The sequence below is a fragment of the Scyliorhinus canicula genome, chromosome 3, assembly GCF_902713615.1.
Source record: "Scyliorhinus canicula chromosome 3, sScyCan1.1, whole genome shotgun sequence".
Taxonomy (NCBI): Eukaryota; Metazoa; Chordata; class Chondrichthyes; order Carcharhiniformes; family Scyliorhinidae; genus Scyliorhinus; species Scyliorhinus canicula.
The window spans coordinates 74,562,168-74,578,591 of record NC_052148.1 but is presented as its reverse complement, the minus strand read 5'-3'; the positions used below and the strand labels follow the sequence as shown (position 1 = coordinate 74,578,591).

Sequence of the window (16,424 nt, the reverse complement as noted above, 5' to 3'; positions counted from 1 at the left end):
GCAGAGGTCCATATCAACGGGTACAGAACGCCATGCCTCTTCGACTCCGGGAGCAGAGAGAGCTTCATACATCCAGACCTGGTAAGACGCTATTCGCTCCCCGTTTTCCCCGTGCAGCAAACTATCTCGCTCGCTTCAGGCTCCCATTCGGTCCAGATCCAGTGGCGCACCGCCGCGACACTCACAATCCGAGGCGCTAGCTACTCGAAATTCAAACTCTACGTTTTGCCCGAATTCTGCGCGCCACTCTTATTAGGACTAGACTTCCAATGTAACCTCAAGAGCCTCACCCTCAGCTTCGGAGAGCCCCTGCCTCCACTCACGATCTGCAGCCTCGCTACACTGCGAATTCCCCCCCTCCCCTCTTCGCCAATCTCACAAAGGACTGTAAACCCGTAGCCACTCGTAGCAGGCGGTATAGCCTGCAGGATAGGGTATTTGTCAGATCAGAGGTCCGAAGGCTTCTCAGTGAGGGGATTATAGAGGCCAGCAATAGTCCCTGGAGAGCTCAGGTGGTGGTCGTTAAGACCGGGGAAAAATTCCGTATGGTTGTCGACTATAGTCAGACCATAAATAGATTTACGCTCCTCGACGCGTATCCCCTCCCCAGGTTGCAGACATGGTAAACCAGATCGCCCAGTATCGGCTCTTTTCCACGGTGGATCTGAAGTCTGCATACCACCAGCTCCCAATCCGCCCAGAGGACTGCCACTACACGGCATTCGAGGCTGATGGCCGCCTCTTCCATTTCCTCTGGGTTCCTTTCAGCGTCACTAATGGAGTCTCGGTGTTCCAACGAGCAATGGACCGAATGGTGGACCAGTACGGGCTGTGGGCCACGTTTCTGTACTTGGACAATGTCACCATCTGCGGCTATGACCAGAAGGGCCACGACGCCAACCTCCACCGTTTTCTCCAGATGGCACAGAAACTGAATCTCACGTACAACAAGGAAAAATGCGTTTTCCGCGCAACCAGACTAGCCATCCTCGGCTATGTCATGGAAAACGGAGTCCTGGGCCCAGACCCGGACCGTATGCACCCCCTCTTAGAACTCCCCCTCCCCTATTGCCCCAAGGCCCTCAAACGGTGCTTGGGTTTCTTTTCCAACTACGCTCAGTGGGTCCCTCAATATGCGGACAAAGCCCGCCCACTCTTTAGGGCCACACGATTTCCCCTGTCAGCCGAGGCACGCCAGGCCTTCGACGGCATCAAGGAGGACATCTCCAAAGCAGTCATGCGGGCGGTGGATGAATCCACCCCATTTCAGGTAGAGAGCGACGCCTCAGAGGTAGCTCTTGCAGTCACGTTAAATCAGGTAGGGAGACCAGTTGCATTTTTCTCCCGTACCCTCTCCGCTTCAGAACTCCGACACTCCTCAGTCGAGAAATAAGCACAAGCCATTGTGGAGGCTATCCGTCACTGGAGGCACTCGCTCACAGGTAGGAGGTTCACCCTCATCACCGACCAAAGATCGGTTGCCTTCATGTTCGACAACTCGCAAAGGGGCAAAATTAAAAACGACAAAATTCTGAGGTGGAGGATCGAACTCTCCACCTACAATTACGATATCAAATATCGACCCGGGAAGCTCAACGAGCCTCCGGATGCCCTATCCCTCGGGACATGCGCCAGCGCGCAGATCGACCGATTAAAAGTCATCCACAATGACCTCTGCCACCCGGGGGTCACCCGGCTCGCCCACTACATCAGGGCCCGAAACCTGCGTTTCTCCAACGAGGAGGTAAAAGCGGTCACCAGGGACTGCCCGATCTGTGCGGAGTGCAAACCGCCCTTCTATAGACCAGACAGGGCCCACCTGGTCAAGGCTTCTAGGCCCTTTGAACGCCTCGCGATTGATTTCAAAGGGCCACTCCCCTCAACTAACAAGAACGTTTACTTTTTAAACGTCGTAGACGAGTTCTCCCATTTCCCATTCGCTATCCCATGCCCCGACATGACCTCCCACACAGTCATTAGGGCCCACATAGTATCTTCACCCTGTTTGGTTTCCCCAGCTACGTACACAGCGACCGGGGTTTGTCCTTCATGAGCGACGAGCTGCGTCAGTACCTGCTCGACAAGGGCATTGCCTCGAGCAGGACTACTTGCTACAACCCCAGGGGGAACGGGCAGGTGGAAAGGGAGAACGCGACGGTCTGGAAGACTGTCCTACTGACCCTCCGGTATAGAAAGCTCCAAGTCTCCCAATGGCAGGACGTCCTCCCAGACGCGCTCCACGCTACTAGGTCCCTTTTGTGCACAGCGACCAACTAGACCCCTCACGAGAGGCTCTTCATATTTTCCAGGGGCACTACCACGGGGGTCTCACTTCTGGCATGGCTGAGGACGCCGGGCTCCGTACTGCTGAGGAAACACGTCAGGGCGCACAAAACCGACCCCCTTGTTGAAAAGGTGCGCCTGCTCCACTCCAACCCCCAGTACGCATTCGTCGAGTTCCCTGATGGCCATCAGGACACGGTATCCCTCCGGGCTCTGGCACCTGCCGGATCCAGCACCCCCTCTACCCCCACAGAAGGACCTCTCACCCTACACCCCATGCTGCCGCTCCCTCGCGCTCCCGAGCCCACGAGCTCGCTCCACCAGTTCCGTGCACCCGCGCCGGCCAGCCCCCAGCACCCCCAGTCCCCGGTCGAACCAGGAGAGTATGAAGCTCGGATACAACCCTCCCTGGAGTCCGCTATCGTATCCCAGCACACAACACCCATCCAGCCAACACAAGAGGCTACAGCCCCGGTGCTCCGCAGATCACAGCGGACAATTCGACCACCGGACAGACTGACGTTGTAGGCCACCACCCCTGCCTGACTTGATTTTTTTGCAGGGGGTGAATGTGGTGAATGTAATATGTATATATATATATGATAATTCACACTGTCTTTGTAAGCACAGTAGCGCTATCCTACCACTAGGGGGAGTAGCTCTGGGAGTACGCAGCAACTTGTACTGGGCTCCACCCTTGGCTCTACCCACGACTCCTCCCCCTAGTGATGCTGTATAAATACCCTTGTCCAGAGTCAGCCTCAGTTCACTAAGAGTTCATCAACGGGTAACAGGCTGGCTCTGAAGTAAGTCGATTAAAGGCTAGATTCATACCGGAAACACTTGTCTGGTGAATTGATGGTTCCATCAGCTATTTGCACTATTTCCAGTTTTCATCACAAGGTACTTGTAGGTTTTTTAAAAATTTATGTTTGCAAACTACTCTTAAAACCCATTGTTATATTTCTCGGCAACAGCTGTTGACTTTTATATTAATAATTCTTCTCTGCTTTCTCTCCACCCCCCCCCCCCCCCCCACCCAAGGTGACAAGCTTGATCATTGGACTTATGAAGGTAATAACAGTTGTTTGAATACGCAACCTGATTCTCTGTTGATCTTAACAGTAACATCAAAGATTAATCATTAATGGACAACAGCTGCTTGCTTGGCATGAGCTGATGCTGTCCCCATGATTAAACAGAGCAGCATCTGCTCAGAAAAGAGCTACGCTGGGATTTCCTGCCGGGACTTGTCTCCCAATTGACCCGCAGTGCCTTCAGTGGCTGATTGCCCGAAATTATGTTCGCATATCTTTCTGCCAAAGTTAAATTGACCAATGGTGGTGGCCTGAGGAAATTCCCAGCACAGGTTCTGTCATGCTAAGCCAGCTGTTGTGTCCCACATGTTGCCTACTTTCATGGACAAGATAACTTTCCATTTCATCTCAACCATACTGGATGCTAGTGTCAAATATTATCCTTTACTGTGCAGAGAATTGCAGCCTTTATTATTGGTGTATTCTATTTATTTTATTGCTACAAAGTTTGCCCGTTTATGTTAAAATAATTTACACAGTTGAAAATGAAATGAATGAAAAATGAAAATCGCTTATTGTCACAAGTAGGCTTCAATGAAGTTACTGTGAAAAGCCCCTAGTCACCACATTCCGGCACCTGTCCGTGGAGGCTGGTATGGGAATCGAACCGTGCTGCTGGCCTGCTTGGTCTGCTTTAAAAGCCAGCAATTTAGCCCAGTGAGCTAAACCAGGTCCTTGAGCTAAACCAGCCCCTTAAAAATTATGAACTGCGAGCCAGCCAGGAGTTGATGTAGTAAAACAAGGGCTTTCTGTTCCCCCCTTTCTCAGACTTCATGGTAGGATTCTCCCTTCTGACGGCAGAGTGTTGACGGCGTCGTAAAAACTGGAGAGTTTAACGACGGCGACATCGGACAGCTAAGTGTAGCGATCCTCTGCCCTACGGTCTCTAGATAACGGCCTCTAGAATGTCCCCACTTCCAACATCAGGCTCGTGTATCGATAATTCTCTGTTTTCTCTCTACCTCCTTTTTTAAATAGTGGAGTTACATTAGCTTGGAACTAAAAGGACATGGGGGGAAAGTGGCTACAGGTTATTGAATTAGATGATCAGCCATGATCATATTGAATGGTGGAACAGGTCCAAAGGGCTGAATGGCCTATTCCTGTCCCTATTTTCTATGTTTCTCTCTCACTACCTAGCTACAACTGCAATCAAATTAGCTGCACTAAAACCTAAAACTTGGGCAGTGCCAGGGGCTAGATCCAGGAGCCAGTGCTGGAGGGCAGTGTGAGGGTGATTGGGGCAGCATCACGGTGCTGGGGACAGTGCCAGATGACAGTGCCAGGGGGCAGTGTCAGAAGGCAGTGTCCAGGGTAATCCCTGGGCATGTCCCTCTCCCCCTAGGGTCTATGCTTACCTGTATGTCTCCCAACAGGTTCCTTTTGCCTGGTTCCCATTTTCAAAAATCTGTTGCACACCTCGCCAATGTGACGTCACGCCAACAAAATGGGAGATCCCAATGGGGGGGGGATGATATAGCAGGGAAGCTCTATAATATATGTTAATGCATTTAAATGAGGTTCCCAGCTTCCTGGAGGGGATCTTCATTATGTCAATGGTGGGGAGAGTCAATCATATCCCGAGATCTTGCTGACAAAGTACTCTATTTTGGCCTCTCACGGGATTTTGCGCACCTCCCGGTCATTATGTACAATGCCTATAAAATCCTGATAATAACAATAATACATATCCAGTATATCCAGTGACTTATGTTTAGTTTGGTGTCTTGTGCTTTGTTTTCCTTCAGATCAAAAATGGAATGAAAGCTATGTAGTTTGTAATAAGAATTCACAGTCTCCTATCAATATTGACACTGGTAAAACCATACTCAACAAAAACCTTCCTCCGATCACTCTTGAAGGGTACAACCTACTAGAAACAGAACAACTTGAGTTATCTAATAATGGGCACACAGGTAGGTGTGAAATCATGATTTACCTCTTTGCGTATCAGTTTCATTCATCATAAGAACATAAGAAATATGATATGGCCCCTCGAGTATGCCTCACTATTCAATAGGATCATCCACTCCAATTTTCTGCCCTATTTCCACATACTCTGATTTCAAGTGTCCAAAACAACCATTCAACTCAGTCATGAATATACTCAGCGACTTAGCGTCGATAAGTCTCTGGGATATAGAAGTCCAAAGATTCAAGACCCTTTGAGTAATGAAATGTCTCCTCATCTCCACCCTAAATGGTTAACTCCCTATCCTGAGACTCTTGGTCCCTTGACTCTCCAGCCAAGGTAAACAACCCCTCACCAGTCATCCTTCAAGCCCGCTAAGAATTTTATAAATTTCAACACCATTCTTCTCAATTCCTGAGCACATAAGCCTATTCTACTCAATTGTTTCTTACCGTACAATCTTTTGATCACAGGAATCATCTTTGACATCAAGGAGGGTAATATATCTGTGAAGCTCAATTATATTCCTCACGCTTCATATTGAAGCAGCATGACAGGGTCTTGGGAAATGTCCATGGATTCAACCACCCAGATCTCACGGGCGGGATTCGCCGACCGCCTCCAGCTGCCAAATTCTCCAGCGCCAGAGATTTGGCGGGGCGGGAATCACACCGCGCCGGTCGGTGGCCGCTGGCAGCGCCCCCGCCCCCCCTCCCCCCCCCCCCGGCGATTCTCCGGCCAGCAATGGGCCGCCCGTCTTTTTGCCAGTCCTGCCGGCGTAAATTAGAGTAGGTCCTTACCACCGGGACCTGGCAGCGCGGGCGGCCCCCTGGGTTCTCGGGGGGATGCGGGGGGATCTGGCCCTGGGAGGTGCCCCCACGGTGGCCTGGCCCGTGATCGGGGCCCACTGATCCGCGGGCGGGCCTGTGCCGTGGGGGCACTCTATTCCTCCGCATCGGCCGCTGTGGTCCTCCGCCATGGCTGATGCAGAGACAAACCCTCCTGCGCGTGCGATGGGATGATGCCAGCACGCGCTGGCGCTCTCCCGCGCATGCGCCAACTCGCGCCGGCCGGCGGAGGCCATTCGCCGCCGGTTGGTGTGGCGCCAAGTCCCTTCCCCGCCGGCCGGCGGGACGCAAACCACTCCGGTGCGGGCTTAGCCGCTGAAAGTGCGGAGGATTCCGGACCTTTGGGGTAGCCCAACGCCAGAGTGGTTCACGCCACTCCTTCCCGCCAGAGTTGCCCACCCCGCCGATTACGGCAGAATCCCGCCCCAGTATCTATCCACCTGTGCTTATTGGGATTATAATTAAAAGCGGTGGCAGGCAAATTTGTCTTCCACCCACTCTGACAATCCATTGCTGCATTTGTAACAATATGACCTCTAACTCATGAGCAACACTACACTCTTTCAAGTTTGGGCAGCACGGTGGCGCATTGGTTAGCACTGCTGCCTCAATGGCGCCATGGTCCCAGGTTCGATCCCGGCCCTGGGTCACCGTCCATGTGGAGTTTGCACATTCTCCCCGTGTCTGCATGGGTTTCACCCCCACAATCCAAACAGATGTGCAGGGTAAGTGAATTGGCCACACTAAATTTGCCCCTCAATTGGAAATAAAGAATTAGTTTGTGTGAATTTACTTTTTTTAAAGTTTTGCCCAAAACATTTTTGGTGTCACTTCCTGTGTCGTATATGCAAATTGATGTAACATATTTCCATTGCTAGGTTTAAGCTTGATATTCATAAAGGAAAAGCAAATCTAACTGAAAATGTGCAGAGCATTCAAATCAACACAAAGAAAGCAAGCATTATATAATGGCTGAATTTTCTCATTTTTTGTCCAAGTTTCAAATTAAAAGGAAAGTTGCCAAGATGACCAAAGGCTGCTTTCCTCTTTGACAGGGAGAGCTGACTGTAGGTGAGTTAATCTGAGAATCACCACACCTCAGACGAGGCACAAACCAGCTGTCCAGCCAACTGAGCGAAAACGACCCCAGAAAGTGACAACTCAGGCAAGGAAAGTGGAGTGCAGCCCATCAGCTGCAATGCTGGCTTTTCCCACCAATTTTTAAAAACTATGTTTATTAAGGTTTTACCTTTTAGAAAGCGACGCAACAAAATTACAAAATAATACATTGGCATAAACAAGGGGAAAAAAAGCTCATTGTACATGAATAGAGAGAGAGAGAGAGAGACAGGAGAACAACATCACAACAGGCTCAATACAATCAGCATAACTAGGTACCGATACAACCCCACCAGAGACCGAGGGAGAAGCACTATGAGGTCATGAAAAAATGATAAAATAGTACGGACCCTCTCACACCATATGAGTCCACAATTACTATAAGAAGGGCTTTCGTGAATAACCTCAGCCGATATGAGAATTGATGATGCCCTGTTGACCTTGCTCTGCATCAAGAACCAGCTGTCCAGCCAACTGAGCTAAACCGGACGCCAATACGTTGGACTCCGAGCCAGCCAGTAATCGAACCTGGAATCTCCTGATTCGTAGTCAGCCGCGTTATCCATTGCGCCACTGACCCATAGCGGAACATGGCTTTTGTTATTTCTCTTTGATGAAGACCAGTTATGAGATTGAGGTAATATTCAGCAACAGACTAAACTAGAAGCATGAGATGTTTCTGCCCATTTTCAATCCGGGGACCTTTCGGGTGCAAGGCGAATGTGATAGCCACTATACTCCAGAAACATCTGGCAATGCAGCAGCCAATGGACCTGTGCCACGTTGAACTGAACTGTCTTGCTGCAGCTTCTCATGGTTCGGCTGAGAGGCCATGGCACATCTTACAAGAAGATGGCTGTTTCTTTAAAACAGATTTCACAACTTATAAGAGCAGAAGAAATAGAACTTAAGTTGAACTTAAGCATTTGTTCAGCAAAAAACTAACGGAGCAATGCACTCTCTTCAATTATTAATGCATCATTCTTATCTTATGACAGAAAAATTCAAACTTTACTCAATATTTATTTCATTATTCAATGCTAAACATCAATATACTTAATGATTACATGTGTCTTCATTTCGAATTGAATAACGCTGAAATATACACCATTGAATTCCAAACGGGCGGCACGGTAGCACGGTGGTTAGCACTGTTGCTTCACAGCTCCAGGGTCCCAGGTTCGATTCCCGGCTTGGGTCACTGTCTGTGTGGAGTCTGCACGTTCTCCCTGTGTCTGCGTGGGATTCCTCCGGTGCTCCGGATTCCTCCCACAAGCCCTGAAAGACATGCTTGTTAGGTAATTTGGACATTCTGAATTCTCCCTCAGTGTACCCGAACAGGCGCTGGAATGTGGCGATTATGGTCTTTTCACAGTAACTTCATTGCAGTGTTAATGTAAGCCTACTTGCAATGATAAAGATTATAACATAACATGAAATCAGGATTAATTTTCCACTCCATTTTCGAGTGCGCACCAACACACAGCTCCCCCAATTCTAGCAGCACAAAAGGCACCAACAACCCACCACAGCCTCTTCTCCTCGGATACCAGGCCCATACAGGAGCCAAGCATGGATTCCTCATACCCACCATTGCAAAAATATTGAAAATATGTGAAAAACCCAATTCTAAGGGGAGCTACACATCTACACCACACAACACAACTTGACCCCAAACTAAGACCCAGTGCAGAACCAACCTTATTCCATACTATTATGCAGAGGACCAGCAACAACATGTTTGAATTATGATCAAACCTTCTGAGCCTCCCAAGAAAGGAAGAAAAAAGGAAAGGAAAAGCTAGAACTACCTCACAGGATAATGAGATCAGGACCCAATCCAGGTTCCGTATTCCCCTGGCGCACACCGAGCACCCACCAACGGAGCAGAGAACAGGCCACTCAGTTAAACATGAGCGTGTCTAACTCACCCAGGGGGACACTGGGATAACGACCAAGCATAGAACTCAGCTCTTCCCCAGGTCCCCGTGCACCAAAGAAGCAACACCCAACCTCCCATGATGCGCCCAACAAGCTCCCTCGAGATGGTACATCTCTAACTTTAACCCTAACCCCAAGCCCCCTGAGGGACAGGATACTAACCACAGTGCCGGGCTTGGCCTAGCCCAGCTCCTCCCGACACACAGGAAACTTTAGCCCCAGGGCCCCCACCATACTCGGAAACCTACACCCCAGCTGAAACCATATCTCTATCACCCCCATCCAGGGCAGTGCACTGCCCGCACTAAGAGGATACTCCAGCCCCAGCCTGGGAGGTTGAGGGAGTGCGGGTGGGGGGGGGGGGACACAAACCCGAGAAAAAGGACCATCAAGATCCCCAATAATTGGATGCTGTGGGAGGTTTTGCCAATTCCTTGCTTCCCGGTACAACCAGGAACCACCCCCAGACCAACGGGCCAGACCAGGATTAGAAACAACACCCTGCTCACCCAGTTGGAGAGAGAAAGAAAGAAGGCCCCCAGAGGAGAGACACCCAAACAGATTCAAGTGACCGCCATTAGAGAAAGGCTACTAAGAGCAATCCCTGTCCTCAACAACCTAACAACAACTAGGCAATCTCACCACACCATTATGAAATCATTTTCTTCAAAAGATGATCATGAAGAGACCCAAGTGAAATAAAGTTCAACCTGAGGATTCAGAAGGAACCCATTCCTCCCTAGCATACAGAATCTGCCTAGACCGTCGAAGGATAAAGGCATGGATTCTTAAATTCAGGTAATGAAAGGTTAGAAAATGCCCCCCCCAAAAGAAAACCCAGACATATATTAGCTCTAACTGTGGGGCTAACTTGAATTTGAGTGAGGACTGAACTAACCCGACCAACCCAACCACCCACCATTCACTCCACTCTCGTTCCATCCATCTTCTTTATAAACGAGACAGACTGGTTAAAAAAAACACTCCTCTCCCACAACAACAAGGACTATAACATGTAATACCAAAAAGGAGTAAAGCTGTTCACAGATCACACTTCACATAATCGACTCAATATGATTTTGCTAGAACAGGATAATTGAGCCCTCACACTCACATCTCACACTCCCTTGCAAGATCAGATTTGCTGTGCTCCACTGATTCTGATGCATCCCAGCCTCTAAATGACGATTAGCAAAACATGGCAGCCAACTTTCAAACTCAGTTGGGAACTCGCCTCCCACCTCTCTCACCAGGGCCTGAGCCCACAAACACACCTTGCCCAGCCCCCACCTCTCGGATCCGTCAGGATAAACCACACACTGTGCAGTAGGATCTCAATGACACTAAGGAAGGCCTTCACCAGGGAAAGTGCTCTCTCAAGTGCAAGAACTCTCTTGTGTGCCTCGACTGTTCTCCCTAAGATATCCCGCAATTCTTCAAAGTGATCTCCAGAGAACTACATCACAGAGTCGAGGTCTTCAACCAAGACAACATTTTCTATGGCAGCCATTATCTAGATGCACACAGCACCCATCGCTCAGCAGCAACTACACCAAGCTGGGCTGCACCCCAGCCCACTCTGACCACCATGCACAAAGAAGGATTTTTATGATTCATCTCAGCTCTTCTTCACAAAATACCGATCAGGAACCTCCAGAGACACAGCACAAGCAATGGAACCAAAGAGAAAGCACGGTCGGCTATTGCAGAAAATACGGAGGCTGGGGATTGAGGGTGATTTAGAGACGTGGATCAGAAATTGGCTAGTTGAAAGAAGACAGAGAGTGGTAGTTGATGGGAAATGTTCAGAATGGAGTTCAGTTACGAGTGGCGTACCACAAGGATCTGTTCTGGGGCCGTTGCTGTTTGTCTTTTTTATAAATGACCTAGAGGAGGGCGCAGAAGGATGGGTGAGTAAATTTGCAGACGACACTAAAGTCGGTGGAGTTGTAGACAGTGCGGAAGGATGTTGCAGGTTACAGAGGGACATAGATAAGCTGCAGAGCTGGGCTGAGAGGTGGCAAATGGAGTTTAATGTGGAGAAGTGTGAGGTGATTCACTTTGGAAAGAATAACAGGAATGCGGAATATTTGGCTAATGGTAAAATTCTTGGTAGTGTGGATGAGCAGAGGGATCTCGGTGTCCATGTACATAGATCCCTGAAAGTTGCCACCCAGGTTGATAGGGTTGTGAAGAAGGCCTATGGTGTGTTGGCCTTTATTGGTAGAGGGATTGAGTTCCGGAGCCATGAGGTCATGTTGCAGTTGTACAAAACTCTAGTACGGCCGCATTTGGAGTATTGTGTACAGTTCTGGTCGCCTCATTATAGGAAGGACGTGGAAGCTTTGGAACGGGTGCAGAGGAGATTTACCAGGATGTTGCCTGGTATGGAGGGAAAATCTTATGAGGAAAGGCTGATGGACTTGAGGTTGTTTTCGTTAGAGAGAAGAAGGTTAAGAGGTGACTTAATAGAGGCATACAAAATGATCAGAGGCTTAGATAGGGTGGACAGCAAGAGCCTTCTCCCGCGGATGGAGGTGGCTAGCATGAGGGGACATAGCCTTAAATTGAGGGGTAATAGATATAGGACAGAGGTCAGAGGTGGGTTTTTTACGCAAAGAGTGGTGAGGCCGTGGAATGCCCTACCTGCAACAGTAGTGAACTCGCCAACATTGAGGGCATTTAAAAATTTATTGGATAAGCATATGGATGATAAGGGCATAGTGTAGGTTAGATGGCCTTTAGTTTTTTTTTTCCATGTCGGTGCAACATCGAGGGCCGAAGGGCCTGTACTGCGCTGTATCGTTCTATGTTCTATGTTCTAAGGGTGCTAGGTGGCACTGCCAGCATACCAGACTGGCAGTGCCAGGGTGCCCAGATGTAGCCTGAGTGCCAGGGTACCACCCTGCCCAGTGTCCGACCACTCGGGGCCTCTGATAGCCTGGGAGAACCCCCCAGTTGCAGTTACACCTGTGTGGTGAATGTATTGCTGCAACAATTCACCATGTGTTTATCGGTATTATGCTGTAGCCCATATGGGCTCCACCTATGGACCATTGTATGGTACTGCCTATAATGTAGCATGTTGGTCGGCCTGTGTGGGCTCCGCCCCTGGCTCCACCCCTTGAGGGGAGGTATAAAGAGCAGTCGCCCTGTAGGCGGCTCCCACTAACAGATCAGTCACAGGCAGGCACTGTTCTAGTTGATTAAAGCCACAGTTTACATCTACTCATGGTTTCGTGTAAATTTATGGTTGCATCAATTTAATCAACTGCAACGCCACTATGGAATTGGCCCTCAAACCTGACCGACTGGAACTCGATCCGCAGACCGCGGAGGCGAAAGAGATTTTTGCGCACTGGCTCCGCTGTTTCAAGGCCTACCTCGACACCTCCTCCTCGCCTTCCGTCTCCGACAAACAGAAGCTGAGTCTCCTCCACATATGGGTGAGCCACCGAATCTCTGTTCAACTCGAGGAAGCCTCCACCTATGCAGATGCCCTTGTGATGCTAGAGCGCCTCTACGTAAGGCCTGTGAACGAGGTATACACGCGGCATCTCCTCACCACACGCCGCCAGCATCCCAGGGAAACGCTGGAAGAGTAGCTACTCGACCTCAAAGTCCTTGCACAAAGCTGCAATTACCAGGCCATTACGGCCACTCAACATATGGACTTCGCCATCCGGGACACGTCCATGGCTGGAGTCGGGTGAGACAGTGCCTAATCGAAAAAGGTGCCCTAGACCTGGAAGAGACGGTAAAATTAGCCTCCGCTCTGGAAGTAGTGTTCCAAAGCCTTAACTCGTTCCCGTCCGATCACGCGACCCCCTCGTGGACCCCCGACCAAAGAATACTCCAGGCCTGTGCCGCGCGGCTGCCGCCCACCATTGGGGGCTACCCTGTTATTTATGCGGCCAGCCTCAACACCCCAGGCAGCGCTGCCCGGCCCGGAATGCGAACTGCAGTGACTGCGGGAGAAAAGGACATTTTGTTAAAGTTTGACTGGCCAGGTCCAAAAACTCTAAATCACAGGCCCAACCCTCAGACTCACAGGCCTGCAGATCCCGCAGTGTGGCAGCGTGTCTGCTGGCCCCCCCCCCCCCCCCCCCCCCCCCACCGAACGCGTCATCGGCCTCGTGCTGTCCGCATCTTCATGCCTGCACAACATGTGTGACTCATGGGGGCCGCCATCTTGGCCATCCTCGCCCACGCGGCCCGCCACATGTGATTCATGGGGGCCGCCATCGTGGCCGCCATCTTCCTCACCGCCCGACACGTGCGACCAATGGGGGCAGCCATCTTGGGACCACCTCAGCACCTCCGACCACGCCAGCTACCCGCAACTCAGCGTGGTCACCCTTGACCAGCCGCGACCCAAACACCTCCGGAGCTCTATGATGACCGTCCGGGTAAACAGATACGAAACGCCCTACCACCGACTCTGGGAGCAGAGAGAGCTTAATTCATCCGGACATGGTAAGACGCTGCTCGCTCCCAATCTTTCCAGCGCAACAAACCATCTCCCTCGCTTCCGGGTCACACTCGGTGCAGATCAGGGGGTGCACTACCGCAACCCTCGCAATACAGGGCGCCGAGTGCGCTGATTTAAAATTATATGTATTCCCCGACCTCTGCGCTCCTCTTCTATTGGGACTGGATTTCCAATGTAACCTCAGGAGCCTAACTCTGAAGTTCGGCGGGCCCCTACCCCCACCCACCGTATGTAGCCTTGCGACCCTAAAGGTCGACCCTCCCCCGCTCTTCGCAAATCTCACCGCCGACGGCAAACCAGTCGCCACCAGAAGCAGGCGGTATAGCATTTAGGACAGGACTTTTATCAGGTCCGAGGTCCAGCGACTCTTGTGGGAAGGGGATCATCGAGGCCAGCAATAGCCCCTGGAGAGCCCAGGTATGGTCGTCAGGACCGGGGAAAAGAACCGGATGATTGTAGATTACAGCCAAACCATAAATCGGTACATGCACCTCGATGCGAACCCCCCTTCCCCCGATCGCAGACATGGTTAATCAGATCGCGCACCACCTGATGTTCTCCACGGTTGATCTGAAGTCTGCGTACCACCAGCTCCCAATCCGCCCGGAGGGCCGCCACTACACGGCAAAGCTCTCCTGAAGGAATTCCACCAGCTGCTCCGTTGACCACTGGACCGGCAATCCCAGTCCCTGAGCCTCCGCCATGTTTTCCTGTGCTGCAGACTCCACTCCCTTCTTTGCCCAACGATCTCACCTTTGCAGACCACCTCTGGCCCACGAATCCATAAACCGGTGGGGGATTCTTCTTCTCTACCTCACCAGTCTCCAATTTTACCGATCAAATACTCCATTGGGGGAAAGGTCCCAAAGGTCCACCACGAGCAGGAGCTACTAAATAAGCAACCTCTCACTCCAGGGCCACCACCGGAAGTCTTCATATATATATATATATATATATGTTAACTACATTCTTAGAATAAACCTTGTTTTGATTAAAGTGTCTAGGAAGTCTGATGAATTGCACCTGCAGTGAATGCTTTTGTGCTCATCCCAGCCAAAATCAGCAGAAAGGTTGTAGGTCAGGTGAACTTCATAATGCACTTTGGAGTTTCTAAGACCTGGCGCATAACAAGTATTAATTTACGCCTAGAACTATGTTCCATGCATTTTGTTCATCTTAGCGTTATAAGGTGTTTTGTGAAAGGGTAGTGATTATGTTATCAGAAATAAACAAGACAATTGCTGTGGTGGGATGAGAGATATTTCACTGAGTTCAGAAAATATTTTGAGCCATTAGCAAATTTTTACAAAGAGGTTATAGCACAGGAACAGGTTATTTTCACCCGAATGGTCTATGATGGTTTAGCTCAGTTGGCTGGACAGCTGGTTTGTGATGCAGAGCGAGGCCAACAGCGCGGGTTCAATCCCTGTACCTGCTGAGGTTATTCATGATGGCCCGTCTTGTCAACCTTGCCCTGCAGACCCACAGCAACGTAGTTAACTCTTAACTGCCCCCTGAAATGGACGAGTGAGGCAGTCATTTCAAGGGCAATTAGGTGCCTAAGGTGAGGGGATCCCCAGGTTAAATCACCACCAGTCAGCTCCCCCCTCAAAGGGGAAAGCAGTCTATGGTCATTTGGTACTATGGCATTTTACTTACTTAGTAGCCTCCTTGCATTTTTAAAGATGTCAGAGTTTGTATAAACCAAACACAATTTTATATGCAGTGAAGTCATTAAATGCACAATTCAAAAAAAAAAATTCCTTCAAAATTTAATTAACAATAAACATTAGTGATAAGTGCTATACATTAATAATTTATAAAAATGTTAATTTATGGTTGCCCTCTTGTGGCATTGCTCACAGGAATTAAAGACCAAATGTAGTCTTTAGATGGAGCAGATATGAGGGAAGGGGATAATTGAACCAAGGAATGCCATTGCCCCCATTTTAAATTCACTCCCCATCTTGTACAATACTTTGGTTTTATACAATCATTTGTAGCTAAATTGCAAAATTAACGACAGAGAACTAAACTTGCTGGAACAGAGGATGCTAGGGGACTGAGAGACATAAAACTGAGTGGAGATGTCACCATCAACGATAAGAGGGTGTATCACAGTGTGACACAACTACGATAGTCAATTATCACTTTCAATAGGACTATAGAATGGAAATGCTAAAAATAAGAAGGAAGATTTTGCAGCCAGGATATGTGCACTGAAATAAATTTTTGAATGCATTATTGATTACGGTCATCGGAGTGCATTCCCTTGCGTTCAATTTTAGAACACAGTTCTCGTGATGAGTTGGAGATTCCACTGTCAGAGGAGCAGGAACATAGTTGGGATTAGGGAAGAGGTAAACATCTACATTGAAATTACGTGGAAAGATGTTTGTAGGCAAAGGGCTCCAAGACAGGATTTTTACGTGGTTCGGAGAAAATAAATAACGTGTTCTAAATAAAAACATTTGGTTCCCTCATGTTCCACAGTTAAATAAATAGTGATATCTGTGTGTGTGGTATGAGGGGGCAGGAGGAGAAGACATGTCTACTTTTCACTTTACAAACCAAACATGTGGGTAGTCTGAGTAACAGCTCGTCGATTCGTTTTGAGTCTCCAACACAATTAAATACAGGAGTCAGATTGATGCAGTTAAAACAGTTATATTTATTCAGCCACAAAGATGCTTTCATCAAAGCAGGTTGCAATATCAAATGGACACATTGTT

The 16,424-nt window shown here is 49.3% G+C and overlaps 1 protein-coding gene across 2 annotated transcripts in view; it reads left to right on the top strand.

Annotated features, from left to right (window-relative positions):
• Positions 1-16,424, top strand: part of ca9 (carbonic anhydrase IX) — a 191,918-nt gene that overhangs the window by 58,324 nt on the left and 117,170 nt on the right. For both annotated transcript variants that reach the window (XR_005459945.1, XM_038790747.1), the window contains exons 2-3: positions 3,328-3,357; positions 5,129-5,296. Coding sequence is in view for 1 of the 2 variants with exons in the window: in XM_038790747.1 (XP_038646675.1) it covers positions 3,328-3,357; positions 5,129-5,296 (198 nt within the window). In the remaining variant the exon portion in view is untranslated. The remainder of the gene's footprint in view (positions 1-3,327; positions 3,358-5,128; positions 5,297-16,424) is intronic.